Source organism: Odocoileus virginianus, chromosome 11, assembly GCF_023699985.2.
Source record: "Odocoileus virginianus isolate 20LAN1187 ecotype Illinois chromosome 11, Ovbor_1.2, whole genome shotgun sequence".
Taxonomy (NCBI): domain Eukaryota; kingdom Metazoa; phylum Chordata; class Mammalia; order Artiodactyla; family Cervidae; genus Odocoileus; species Odocoileus virginianus.
The window spans coordinates 33,710,791-33,723,651 of NC_069684.1; the positions used below are offsets into that span (position 1 = coordinate 33,710,791).

The 12,861-nt window shown below is 43.7% G+C and overlaps 1 protein-coding gene across 13 annotated transcripts in view; it reads left to right on the forward strand.

Annotated features, from left to right (window-relative positions):
- The window catches only part of CAMTA1 (calmodulin binding transcription activator 1), a 961,599-nt gene that overhangs the window by 930,380 nt on the left and 18,358 nt on the right, over nt 1-12,861 (forward strand). For 6 of the 13 annotated variants that reach the window (XM_070474225.1, XM_070474224.1, XM_070474222.1 and 3 more), the window contains 9 exons: nt 2,034-2,230; nt 2,600-2,678; nt 2,932-3,247; nt 3,672-4,198; nt 7,026-7,213; nt 7,698-7,944; nt 9,031-9,102; nt 10,625-10,645; nt 12,213-12,406. In XM_070474225.1, the coding sequence (XP_070330326.1) occupies nt 2,034-2,230; nt 2,600-2,678; nt 2,932-3,247; nt 3,672-4,198; nt 7,026-7,213; nt 7,698-7,944; nt 9,031-9,102; nt 10,625-10,645; nt 12,213-12,406 (1,841 nt within the window). The remainder of the gene's footprint in view (nt 1-2,033; nt 2,231-2,599; nt 2,679-2,931; nt 3,248-3,671; nt 4,199-7,025; nt 7,214-7,697; nt 7,945-9,030; nt 9,103-10,624; nt 10,646-12,212; nt 12,407-12,861) is intronic. The other 7 variants (XM_070474228.1, XM_070474232.1, XM_070474233.1 and 4 more) reach the window with 3 other exon arrangements.

Below are 12,861 nucleotides of genomic sequence, written 5' to 3' on the forward strand. Positions count from 1 at the left end.
CCCCGAATGCGTCTGCCTGGTGTATACAGAGCAGCCCTGCCTCGGTCTTTCGCGTCAAGGCCATTCTGCAGCAGGTCAGGGTTGCCTGACTACATTCCTCTAACATGTCATGACATTTCTAGTGAGGGTGACATTATAGCTGTTTTCTGGGTATTTAAAAAAATTTTTACAGGCGTTTGTTTTCTACATTAAAAAAAAAAAACAATGAGGAACAACAGTATTTCATGGGGTTCGTTACTGGACAAAATAACTTAAAATAATGACCAGAGACAGGACCTCCCTGGTGGTCCAGTGGTTAAGACTTCACTTTTCACTGCAGGGGGTGCAGGTTCGATCCCTGGTCAAGAAACTAAGATCCCACATGCCTCTCGGCCAAAAAACCAAAGCAGTAAAACAGAAGCAACATTGAAACAAATTCAATAAAGACTTCAATAGTCCACATCAAAAAAAAAATCTTTAAAAAACACCAGAAATGAGAATTGGACCAGAGTGCCATTTGTTTGGGAGAGAGAGTGTGAAACATAAAATTATCACAAAGAGGAGATATATATATATAAACATACAGATGATTCACTTTGCAGTATAGCAGAAGCTGACGCCACATTGTAAAACAATAAAATATACCCCAATAAAATATACACCCCAATAAAAAATTTTTAAAAAGAAAATATTGTAGACAAACACAGATGGTATTTGAGGCTAGTCATTTGTTTAGATGCTGGGGATTCTGAATAAAATTTCATAAAAAAAAAAAAAAACCTATCACAGAGACTCAGACAAACTGTTGAGGTTACTAACTTTGATTTTATTTTTCTTCTTGTACAACTTCCTTGCAACAAAGAGAAGAAAGCCATGTGGCTAAAATGAGTGAATTTCTCTTTCCCATGTGCCTCTGTTGTTGTTAATACTGTAATAACACTTGAATTTGGAAGTCTCTAATGCCTTCCCCAGTCTCCTTTTTGCTTTCTATAAAGGACTGGATTATTCCTGGATTTTTTAAATTTATTTTTTCAAATGAGCTGTAGTTGCCATATAACATCATATTAGTTTCAGGTATACAACAGAATGATTAAGCATTTGTGTACATTGCCAGATGATCACCATGATAAGCCTAGTTAACTTCTGTCATCACACTTATAATTTTTTTTCTTGTGATGAGAACCTTTAAGATATGCTGTGTTAGCAACTTTCAAATATGCAGTTCAGTGTTATATACTTTAGTTGCCATACTGTACATGACATCCCCAGGACTTATTCATTTGATAATTGAAAGTTTGCATCTTTTGACTCCTTCACTATTTTGCCCACCTCTTACCCTCCACCTCTGCATGTAACTATTAGTTTGTTCTCAGGATCCATGAAGTCAAGAAGGCTTTCCGTCTATGTGTTTGGTTTTTGTTTAAGATTCCACATATAAGTGACATACAGTATATACATTATATACCTGTCTTTCTCTCTGACTTATTTCACTTATTTCACTGTAAGGTCCATCCATGCAGTTGCAAATATGTCATTGGATATTTTGAAGTTCTTCTTTAGGGAGAAAAATCCCCAAGTGACAGTTCTTCTCCAGAAGGAGCTGGGGAGTCAGTGGTCCAGGCAGCACCCCCTTAACCCCACTTCCCTAGAAGCATTAAGAAAGTTACCTGCTTCACTTTCCTCTGCCAGTTTCCTGTCTACAGTGTTTAATTACATCACCCGGGAGGCTAGGCCACATTTTTGTTTGTTTCATAGTATATGCTTTCCCTGAACTGGATCAGCACGGAGTTCACAATCACACTGTCAGCCGCAGTAGACAGACTGATGCCCATAGAGTTGTGGAAGATTCCTGTGTGCCCGGCTGTGGGTGTGCTGCTGAGCTGGGCTCAGCATGTTCTGTCTCCCTTTCATGATGTCTCCTTATCTTCAGTTCTGTGCTTCCTGTTTTCAGTTGCTAATCACAAAGAGTTTCTCCCCGCTCTGGCATCTGAAGGCTGACATGGTGGTGGGCCTTTGGGCCTCCGGTCATCGGAACATGTGCTGTCTCATTGCAGTGCGCGTCCGGCCCCGGGACACTGGGCAGCTGCTTCGAGAGCCGCGTGGTTGTCGTGTGTGAGAAGATGATGAGCCGAGCCTGCTGGGCAAAGTCCAAGCATCTGATCCACTCAAAGACTTTCCGTGGGATGACCCTCCTCCACCTGGCCGCTGCCCAGGGTTACGCCACCCTCATCCAGACCCTCATCAAGTGGCGGTAAGGCCGGTGTCCTCCACCCGTCAGGAGGCACTTCTCTGAGTGTGTCCAGTGGTGGACGGAAATCTGGCCATTCAGGGAGGTTGGGATCCTCACAGCAAAGGAGCCTCTCTGAGGACAGTTCCACAGAGTTCTGTGAACTTCTGCCCAAGAAGTACTGAGCGAGATGCTAAAGTAAACTTTGGACTTTTCATTTCCTCCTGGCTCCTGGCAGAACAGAGCATCCAAACCACCTAGGAAACTCGGGACTTGGTTTCTTCCCATCAGGAATGTTGGCTGCATGCTTTGGTTTCATCTCTGTGGGTTTTATAATGTTGTGGTATTTTTAAACTTTCTCTGTGCAGTAACTTGTGATGCTCTCTGTTCCAGCACAAAGCATGCAGACAGCATTGACTTGGAACTGGAGGTCGACCCCTTGAATGTAGACCACTTCTCCTGTACTCCTCTGGTAAGAAATGGGTTTGTTTGTTCCCCAAACTGTTCTTCTGGGCTGGCATAGGGATATGCCTGGCTCCCTTTGTGTTCACCCTCTTTAATACATGACATATATCGGAGCCACTTTGTAACGGAAATGTTTTATGGCACCGTTGAGATTGCTGCCAAGGACCAATTTGTCAATTGGCAGCAGTGGCAGAAGTCAAATAAGATTTTTTTTTTAAACTCATATTGAGGAAGCGCGCTCTGTCTCTCTGTTTTTTTAGATGTGGGCGTGTGCTCTCGGGCACTTGGAAGCAGCTGTCGTGCTGTACAAGTGGGACCGTCGGGCCATCTCTATTCCAGACTCTCTAGGAAGGCTGCCTTTGGGAATTGCCAGGTCACGGGGTCACGTGAAGTTAGCAGAGTGTCTGGAGCACCTGCAGAGGGATGAGCAGGCTCAGCTGGGACAGAACCCCAGAGTTCACTGTCCTTCAGGCGACGAGCCTAGCACGGAGAGCTGGGTGAGCCAGTGGCACAGCGAAGCCATCAACTCCCCAGAAATACCCAAAGGGGTCACTGTCATCGCAAGTACCAACCCAGGTAAGAGTCCTAAATGGTGACATCTCAGCACTTGGCGGATTCCCCTTTTGTTGTCATGCCACTACCCTCGGAAAAGTCTGTAGGATGTTCACATACATTTAAGGGTTTGGGGTTTTCTTTTTAGTGTTTCTAGTTTTCCTTTTAGCTGTTAGAATGCCTAGTGCTTCCCCCAACCCTGTTCGCCCATCCCACCCCTAAAACTGGGGGGGAAAAAAAAACTATGTAAATGTGAGAAAGAACTACAAATTTTGGAGGAGGATTATTTGAATACAGTATATACTGCTGGGGAATAAGTAAACATTAGGGATGCGTCTTGAGTTCTGGCTTTGCACTCTGTGTCTCTCAGGCATAGAGAACGTGTTAATTCTTTAGCATTCCTCACTGTACCATCTGTCCTGACTGTCCTTTCTACTGTACTTTTCAGAGCTGAGAAGACCTCGGTCTGAACCCTCTAATTACTACAGCAGTGAGAGCCACAAAGATTATCCAGCTCCCAAAAAGCATAAATTGAACCCCGAGTACTTCCAGGCAAGGCAGGAGAAGCTGCTGTCCACTGCACTGAGTCTGGAACAGCCAAATATCAGGAAGCAAAGCCCTAGTTCTAAGCAGCCTGTCCCCGAGACAATCAGCCCCAGTGAAGGATTGAGGGACTACAGCCGGGAGATCTCCCCTCCCACTCCAGAGACTGCAGGATTCCTCCACGCCTCTGCATCCCAGCCGGTAGTAAAATGGAACCCCAAAGATCTTTACATTGGTGTGTCTACAGTACAGGTGACTGGAAATCCGAAGGGGACCAGTGTAGGCAAGGATGCAGCACCTTCACAGGTGCGTCCACGGGAACCCATGAGTGTCTTGATGATGGCTAACAGAGAGGTGGTGAACGCCGAGCTGGGGTCCTACCGTGATGGCACAGAGGGTGAGGAGTGCCCACAGCCCGTGGATGACATACAGGTGAGCGCGGAGAAGGTAAGCTTGCAGGGGCTGGCTCGTCCATCCGCACTTCCTTGATCTTTACTGCCAGTTTCCTAGAGGTCTTGTTATTTTCCCACCAGTGACTGATTCAAAGTCTGGGCTTATGTATAAGACGAGTGGACTGTCTTCTTCACTTGGGCCACTCATGAAGCAAATATTCTGAACTGGGCCTGAAAACCAGGGACTGAAATATGCTTATTAGAAATGTCAAGTTAGTAGATAGTGTCAAAACAGGCTCAGGGTTTCTAAGTCACTTAAAGTGGGGGAAAAGAAAATTTGGCTCACTTGGGAAAAGTTCATAAATTGGTAATAAGGAAAAAAGCAACAACAAAAATAATACTCTGAAATATAATATTATAGGAATATTTTCAAACATGAGTCATTCCCACTCTGGAAACTGTTAATTCTATTAAAAGATTCTCAGACTGGATAAAAAGAAAAGGAAGCAAAGTGTATTATATACTATTTGTAAAAGACAGAATTAAAATGAAGCAGAAAGGATGAAAATGAAGTGACAGGTGAAGATGTAACAGACAGAAGAGTATAAAAAGCAAAAAGACGAAAAGTATAATTAAGGCAAATATTATATATATATACAATTTATCAAAAAGATATGACCATAATGAACCATTGTGCACCTAACAACATAGTTTCTAAATATTAAAGCAAATAAATACAAACAAATGTGGTACCAGAACCACAATCATAGTATGACACTAACGCAACTATCTCAAAAGTTGTCAGCTGAGGTATATGTGAAGAGAAAATGAAAAAAATTGACAATACAATTAGAAAGTTTGATTTAGTATATATACTTAATATATGATTGTATAATTTTGTAGATGTTTGAATACACGTGATAAATATACATATCATTATTCTGAGATAGCCAAGCACATTTGTGAAAACTGCTCATATATTAGAACCCAAAGAGAATTTTAATAAAATTCCAATGTCATTTGAATAAAAAGCCCTAAAGTCATTTAAATTTCATCGCCTTTTGTAGGTGTCACACTAAGAAATCATCTACTTAGTATCTCAGAGTATTGCACTTACAATGTTAAGGTGTTCTTATACTAACCCAGTTTTATGAAATGGAGGATTTGGGAGAGATAGTTAAAACCTCTTTAGTCTCCAGAAATTCCACTTTTTAATATTTTCATGGGAAAAGAATCAAGGTAGGACTTACTTCCTCCTGTTTGAGTCACCAGTCAAGACGGTCAATGTAGGAGGAGAAGAAAAGCTGTGATATTTCTTCCCTAAATGTTTTCATTTGTATTCCTGTTACAATTCTTTGTTGACAATATCGAAAATTACCCAAGATAAGTATTTTTTAACAGTTTTATTGGGGTATAACTTACAAACCATAAATTCATTTATTTTAAGTGTTCAACATAATGAATGCTTGTGAGTTTGTACAAAATTCACAGTCATCACAAAATCCCATTTAGAATACTTCCTTCCCCCACAGAAGTTCCCTGTGCCCCTTTGCGGTCAACCTCTGCCCCCATTCCAGCCCTATGGATCTGATTTCCCTCCCCTAGAATTTTGCTTCTTGAAATGTTATATAAATAGAATCATAAACCGTTACATTCTGTGTCTGGCTTCTTTCAGTCAGCATAATATTTGTGACGTTCACGCATGTTGTAAGATAAGCATTTAATCTTTTTTGTATAGATCCTTTCTGAACATTTTCAGTTCACTTAAAAACTGCTGTATTTCAACTTCCATTTTCAAGAGATGTGCAAGAAAACTTTTAAAACCAAGCTCGTATCTCTGATTCTAATCGAATAGATCTACTCTAGACTCATTGTGAGGATTCCTAAATGTATCTGTTAGGAATTTATTTTGGGATGCTTGTGTCAGCAGCCTGACTCCAGTGGCTTAATAAGAGTGTGATTTCTTTTTCTTGTACAAGTCCAGAGGTTTGGTAACTCAGTAATGCCATCAGGGACCTGGATTTTTTTTTTTCTTTCTGTTCTTTTTGGCCTTTCTCTTCACTCCTGTTGCTTTATGACCATGATGTGGCTTCTTGAGCTTGGCTGAGGTCAGAGCAGGAGAAGAGCGGTGGGGCCAGGTGCATCGGGCACCTTTCACCGGGAAAAGCATAAGCTCTGCCTACATATCTCCCAGCAGACTTGTGTACAGTCTCCCTGTCCAGAGGCTGGTCACAGATCCCCGCCTTGGTGCAGAAAGGTGGGAAACAGAAGAGGATCAGGACGGGTGGCTTATCTTAGTCACCAGCTGTCCCCTGGGCTTTGGCTCTTTGCTGATCTCTACAAAACTAGGGTTCCCTGGGCAGGACAAAGTGTGGGTGGGGGGGGTGAGCGTAGTGGTCAGGTGGGAACACACTCCAGTATTCTTGCCTGGGAAATCCCATGGACAGAGAAGCCTGGAGGGCTGCAATCCATGGGAGTCACAGAGTCAGACACGATTCAGCAGCTAAACAAGTGGTCAGGTAACCAGCCATATCACTATAATTACATGACCACGTCCTCTAGAACTGCCCAGGCCTTAGTATCCTTAATCAGTTGAGCCTAGCTGAGAGTAGAAAGTAGGCATAAGCCAGATATTCTCAAAGACTTAAGGTTTTGGACCGAGCTGATTTTTGGAGATCCTCAGATCTGGGATCTCAGCATATGTGAGTGAATCATGTAAAACCTTTAGGTAATTTCGGAGGGCTCTGGACTGACATGTAAGCTCACCCTCCTTCATTTCTCTTTCCCGGGTAGGGGGTGGGAGGTAGGCCTGGCTGGCTTCTAGGGCCCCATCCTAACCTGAGTGCTCTGTGACCTCCGGGTTCCAGGTGAACATGATGACCTTGGCAGAGCACATCATTGAAGCCACACCTGAGCGGATCAAGCAGGAGAACTTTGTGCCCATGGAGTCCCCGGCGTTGGAAAGGACAGATGCGGCCACCATTAGCAGTACCATGAGCTGGCTGGCCGGTTACCTGGCTGACGTAGACCATCTGCCAAATGCTGCCCAGATCAGGTCAGTAAAGTCCATGGGCCTCTCCCCAGGGCAAGTTCCTGGATTTACCTGGAGGCGCAGGAGACCCACTGGATCTGAGGAGATCTGGGTAGTGGATGCCCTTATCAAGGAAGGAAGGAAGCATTAGGATGGATTCCATTGCCTCTTTCAAGGACCTCTCTCTTCCTCATATCTGCTGTGATTTTTCTTGCCACGGCAGAGTGTAATGTGTCATAGCATGTTCTCCCCAGTTCAACCGAAGCTTCACGTTGGATAGTGGACTTACTGGGTTTAGCACTTAGCCCAGTACTGAACTCATAACAGGTGCTCAGCATGAAGTTACTAATTGAAGGACACCCGGAGTCTCCTTAGCATCTCTCTGGACTGAGTAGAAGTGTATCCTTCATGGTCCACAGTGGGTACCATCTTGTCTCTTTGACCAGTGTGTGATGAATCCTGCAGACCAATCACCAGCCTCTCTCCCTCATGTCTTCTTTTGTTTCAGAAGTGCATATAATGAGCCTCTCACCCCTTCTTCTAATACCAGCCTGAGCCCTGTAGGCTCACCAGTCAGTGAAATAACTTTTGAGAAGCCCAGCCTTCCCTCTGCAGCAGACTGGTCTGAGTTCCTGAGTGCATCCACCAGTGAGAAGGTGGAGAATGAATTTGCTCAGCTGACCCTGTCTGATCACGAACAGAGAGAACTCTATGAAGCGGCCAGGCTTGTCCAGACAGCTTTCCGGAAATACAAGGTAAAAGACAACAAGAGTCCTAGGGATTTCCCTGGTGATCCAGTGGTTAAGACTCTATCCTACCACTGCAGGGGGGCGAGGGTTCAAATCCCTGGTCAGGGAACTTAGATCTCACATGCTTTGCAGCCAAAAATAAAGAACTTCTTAAAAAAGCAAAAATAAAACAAAAAAAACAGACAACAGAGTCCTCTTGTGATCAGGGAAAAGTCAGACTCATTCAAACTGAAATATATGCCATTTCTTTTTATTTCTGAGTTTATAATTTGAAATAAAGATTCTATAATTAGGTCACATGAGATTATTAAGAATTGTCAGAAACTTTAGTGGAATAAAACTAACCAGTAATGCGATGGTTATTACCATCTGAACTTACTGTCAGAGTAATAATAGATATCCATTATTTAGTTAATACAAAGTTGACATTGCTGCCACAAGGACTGTATGACCTGGAGTGAGGGTTTCTTGCTGGAGGCCTGGAGACTGATTGTTGGCTGCCCATGAACTCCTAAAATTTTATGGTGAAGTTTCTGTATGTGTGTTTTTGATGGGCAAGGTCCAGAGCCTTCCACAATTTCTCAGAGGAGTCTTTGACCTCCCTGGACATGAGTCTGAGCAAAATCTGAGAGAGGGTGAAGGACAGGGAAGCCTAGCATGCTGTAGTCCATCATGCTGCAAAGTCAAACATGTCTTAGCAGCTAAGCAACAACAAGAGGGAGGTGTTATAAGCCATCAATCTTTGACCCAGAAGTAGAGGACTTAGTGTTATCTTAGGAAGGACAGAGCAGAGCAACAACTTATAAAGACAAATAGCACAATACCTAGTTCTTTAAATCCTTCGACTGTTGTTTAGTCCTCCTAACATCCAAATACGATAGTTCTGTTTAGAAGCCAGAATAATCAGAGAGGTATTCTGTAAACTCATTTTTCTTAATTTATCCTGACATTAACTTGTCATATTTTGGTAAACCTCGCGTCTCAGTTCTGAGAAAGTCAATGAAATGAGTGGTCATTCCATTGAAGTCTTGGGAAAGCTGCATTTCTTATACTGTATCATTTTTTCTTTTCTTGCCTTGCTTTCCCCTGAAGGGCCGACCCTTACGGGAGCAGCAGGAAGTGGCAGCAGCTGTCATTCAGCGTTGTTACAGAAAATATAAACAGGTGAGCCAGCTTGTGAATGCGTCGTACCCATACAGCATCCTAACAGGCATGGGGAGTCCTGTGTGATATTTGGCAGAGAGCACGGCATCCGATGCCTGACCCAAAGACTGGCTTCGAGTCACCTTGGTTAAAGACCTTAGGAAAATGTTCCAAAAGAGGGGAAAAAAAAGGAAAAACAAACAAAAAATTGTCTGCAACTACTGCCACAAAATAATTTTTGTTCGGACTGTTGACCTCTTAGTGATATCACTTCCTGCAGTGTTGGTCTGATACAGAGGAAGCTATTTGGGTCTGAAGTGAGACTCTATGTGAGTCATTTTGCCTATAAGCTCATTAGTAATTAAAGAGCTTGAGGAGGTTTGGTATGGTGATGGGAGAAGGTAAGTGCTGGTTGTTATCGTTGACCTTGAATCATACACATCACATAACCTTCAGCCACTTTTCCTTTTTGGCTTTTTCTTACCCAGTGTAAAATGAAGAATTATAAAAAAATATTTGAAAATGGAAAGAAGCCCAGAGTATCTTACACTGAGCATTCCTTAGTTAAGCGTTGTAAGAGGAGCACCTGAATTACTCTTTTGTTCAGTATTACTGCTTGTGAAATGACCTGCAGGGTCACAGAGCTCTCATCAGACAGGAAGGGAATTGTTCAGAGAACGCCTAATATACCTTAGATCTTTCAGACTCATCATTTCATTTTCTCCTTACAAAAATATCTGAAGTAAACAATTTTATTTCCATTTGGCAGGTGAAGAGGCCAAGACTCAGAGAGATTAAGTAAACATTAGACCTTTCTAACCACCTAGGTAGTGATATTAAAAAAGTGCTGAATTACATTTTGACTGGTTCATACGGTAAAGTTCAGTCCTATTAGTAGAACCATTTTTTAGGTTGTGCTTTTGGTAGGTCTTACACTTTTGTTTAAGGAATAATAAATGCTGAGGTAGATACCAGCCACACAGAATATCAGGATTCTGTTCTCTCTATTATTTCTAAGATTTGCTTGATGCCTCATGTGGATTGCCACTTTCTCAGGTTTCTCTAGGACTAAGCCTTAATTGTGAAGGGAAAGGGGGGAGTGTCTTCAGCTTATAGCCAGTTGAGTTCATGATCCCAGAAAATGAAGGTTTATTGTGTAAACGCTGACACCACAGTCCCTGTTGGGAACCATCCTGGCTTTTGTTTGGTGAGAGGACTTCTTTTTAAGAAGAGCAATACTCAGAGTTTCAAGTCTTTGATTACAGCAGGAGTTTATTCCAAAATGTGAGTTTTTTAGTTGTGTTTTTTTTAATCCCCACCCAAAGAAGTGTTGGCTACAACCAGAAAGATGGAAGGCATTTTAAAAAAAATACTGGCAAATATAAGACAAGTATTTTGGAAGATGAAAGGTATGAATATAGTCAGATTGCCTTTTTTTCTTTCTTTCTTTGGTTGGGCATTTCATTGGTTCTGATTCTGGTTTTTCATTTCCTTCTATTCAGCAATCTAACATTAATCTTGTATTTTCTGTTTCTCCCCCAAGCTGACATGGATAGCCTTGAAGGTAATGACACACCCTAGTCCTCTCACAAACCATTCCACCAGAGTCACAAACCTCACACCCATCACCAACTATGAGAAGGGGCCATTAGGATGGCACGGTCATTCAGTAGGCATATCCCCCCCTCACCCAGCCACCTCACCACAGCACATCTATCCTCTGGGGACCACGTGGTTATGCTGTTGGAGTGGGTTTCAGCAAACAGTCTTTGGACATTTTCTTGGCCAGTGTCCATCTAAGCAATCCATCCAAGATAATTACTGTGAACCCAGTGAGCCACCAAGGAAATTTACCTGTTTCCCATTGTGCTGCGCTGTGTCTGCAAGGTTCTGACCATGCAGAGCACGCAGGCCAAGGTCATGGAGACACTGTGGGATGCAGCACCCTTGTCTTGAAAGACTTTGGGCCAGATGAAAATGTCAAGTGGATCAGATAAGACTCAAGAGGGTTCTTGTAGTAGGGCCCTGTGTCTGGAACCTTTTGAGAAGTCAGTTTTTGCCCCTCACTCTACCTCCTACATGCAGAGAGAGACTTAGCTTAGGCACAGGGGTGTTCTGAGGAGCACTTGTCCCTCTCGTGGTAAGTTGGCTTCTTGTGAGCAGAGCCTTCGCTTGTGACTTCTGGTCCCTGGAGCCATAGTCTAAGTGGTTAGCATGCTGGACAGAGCCTTCGCTAACATCTGCAGAGCTCTGCGTTTTTTTCGTGCCTGGCAGGGAAGAGGACTCATTCTCCCTGAGCATGCCTTCGTGCCTCACTTTCCATCTCTGTGGCAGGCTGGCCGGAGGGCGCAGGGACTGGCTCCTAAGTGGTCCCCGGCTCTGGGGCCACCTTCCAGGTTTCATGCTTCACCCCTGTGTTGGTCTGACGAGCATTAATCTTTTGCAGGTTAAAGTGGCTTAAAGGTGTCAGCGTTTCATGATAAGCCTTGTATTTGGGACCTTGTAACTCAGAAATATGTCACGTGGAACTGCTAGTTAGAAGTCAGATGCTGCCTGCTAAGTGGATTTGTGTTTGGCAGGAATTGGGAAGCATCCAAAAAGGATTAATTAAAAATGTTTCCAAATCAGATAGGAAATATTCATCTTCAACATGTAAAGTTTTACTTCCTGGAACTTCCCTGGTGGTCCAGACTCCACACTGCTAATGCAGGGGGCACGGGTTCAATCCCTGGTCGGGAACTAAGATCCCACCTGCCAAGCAGTTTGGCCAAAGCAAAAAACAAACAAACAAAATCATTAAATTTTAATTCCTAAATATGTTTTTTCAACTCAAGTGTCTCAATGTATTGCTGTTAAAACTTTTTTGCAAGAAGGGTAAGCAGTTTTGATATTTGAGGTGGGGGAAAACACATTTAAAGCAGTGCATTGTCTGAAGGCGATTCTTAAAGTAACAGTTTGCATTTTGGAAAGGTAGGTGGAAAGAAGCCTCATTTGCCTGTTTTATGATGAAAACCAGAAGAGAAAGAGCAAAGTAGTTTTCCTTCCTGCCATCCTCAGCCGGGTGGCTCGGAGGGCACCCCGCCTGTGTGGCCCCCCTTGTTACTGCTCTGCTTCTCCTTGTGCCCCCACAGTATGCACTTTACAAAAAGATGACCCAGGCTGCCATCCTGATCCAGAGCAAATTCCGGAGTTACTACGAACAAAAAAAGTTCCAGCAGAGCCGGCGTGCCGCTGTGCTAATCCAGAAGTTCTACCGGAGTTATAAGAAGTGTGGCAAGAGACGGCAGGCACGCCGGACAGCAGTCATCGTACAGCAGAAGCTCAGGTGGGTGGAGGTCTGGGGGCAGCCAGGAGAACCCCGACTCGGGCAAAAGAGCAGCCCCTTGCAGATGTGCGGGTCTGTCTGTACGGGGAGCAAAGCGTCCTTCAGTGATTTCCTCCCAGAGCAGTCTAGAGGCTGTGTTACCATAGTTACACCTGCGCCCTTTGCCCAGTTTGGTCCATTTAGCTCCTTCTGTCTCTCTCCACTCCCCACCCAATCATTCTGGTGCCCCACCAGGTTTTAATTTGTATCAGAACCTGCAAGGACCACAGTTCCTACTCAGAAAGGTGGCACCGTAATATAGTCAACTGGGGCCGCCCAGGTGACGCAGTAGTCAAGAACCTACCTGCCAGTGCAGGAGACAAAAGAGATGTGGGTTCGATCCCTGGGTCAGAAAGATCTCCTGGAGGAGGAAATGACAACCCTCTCTAGTATTCCTGCCTGGAGAATCCCCTGGA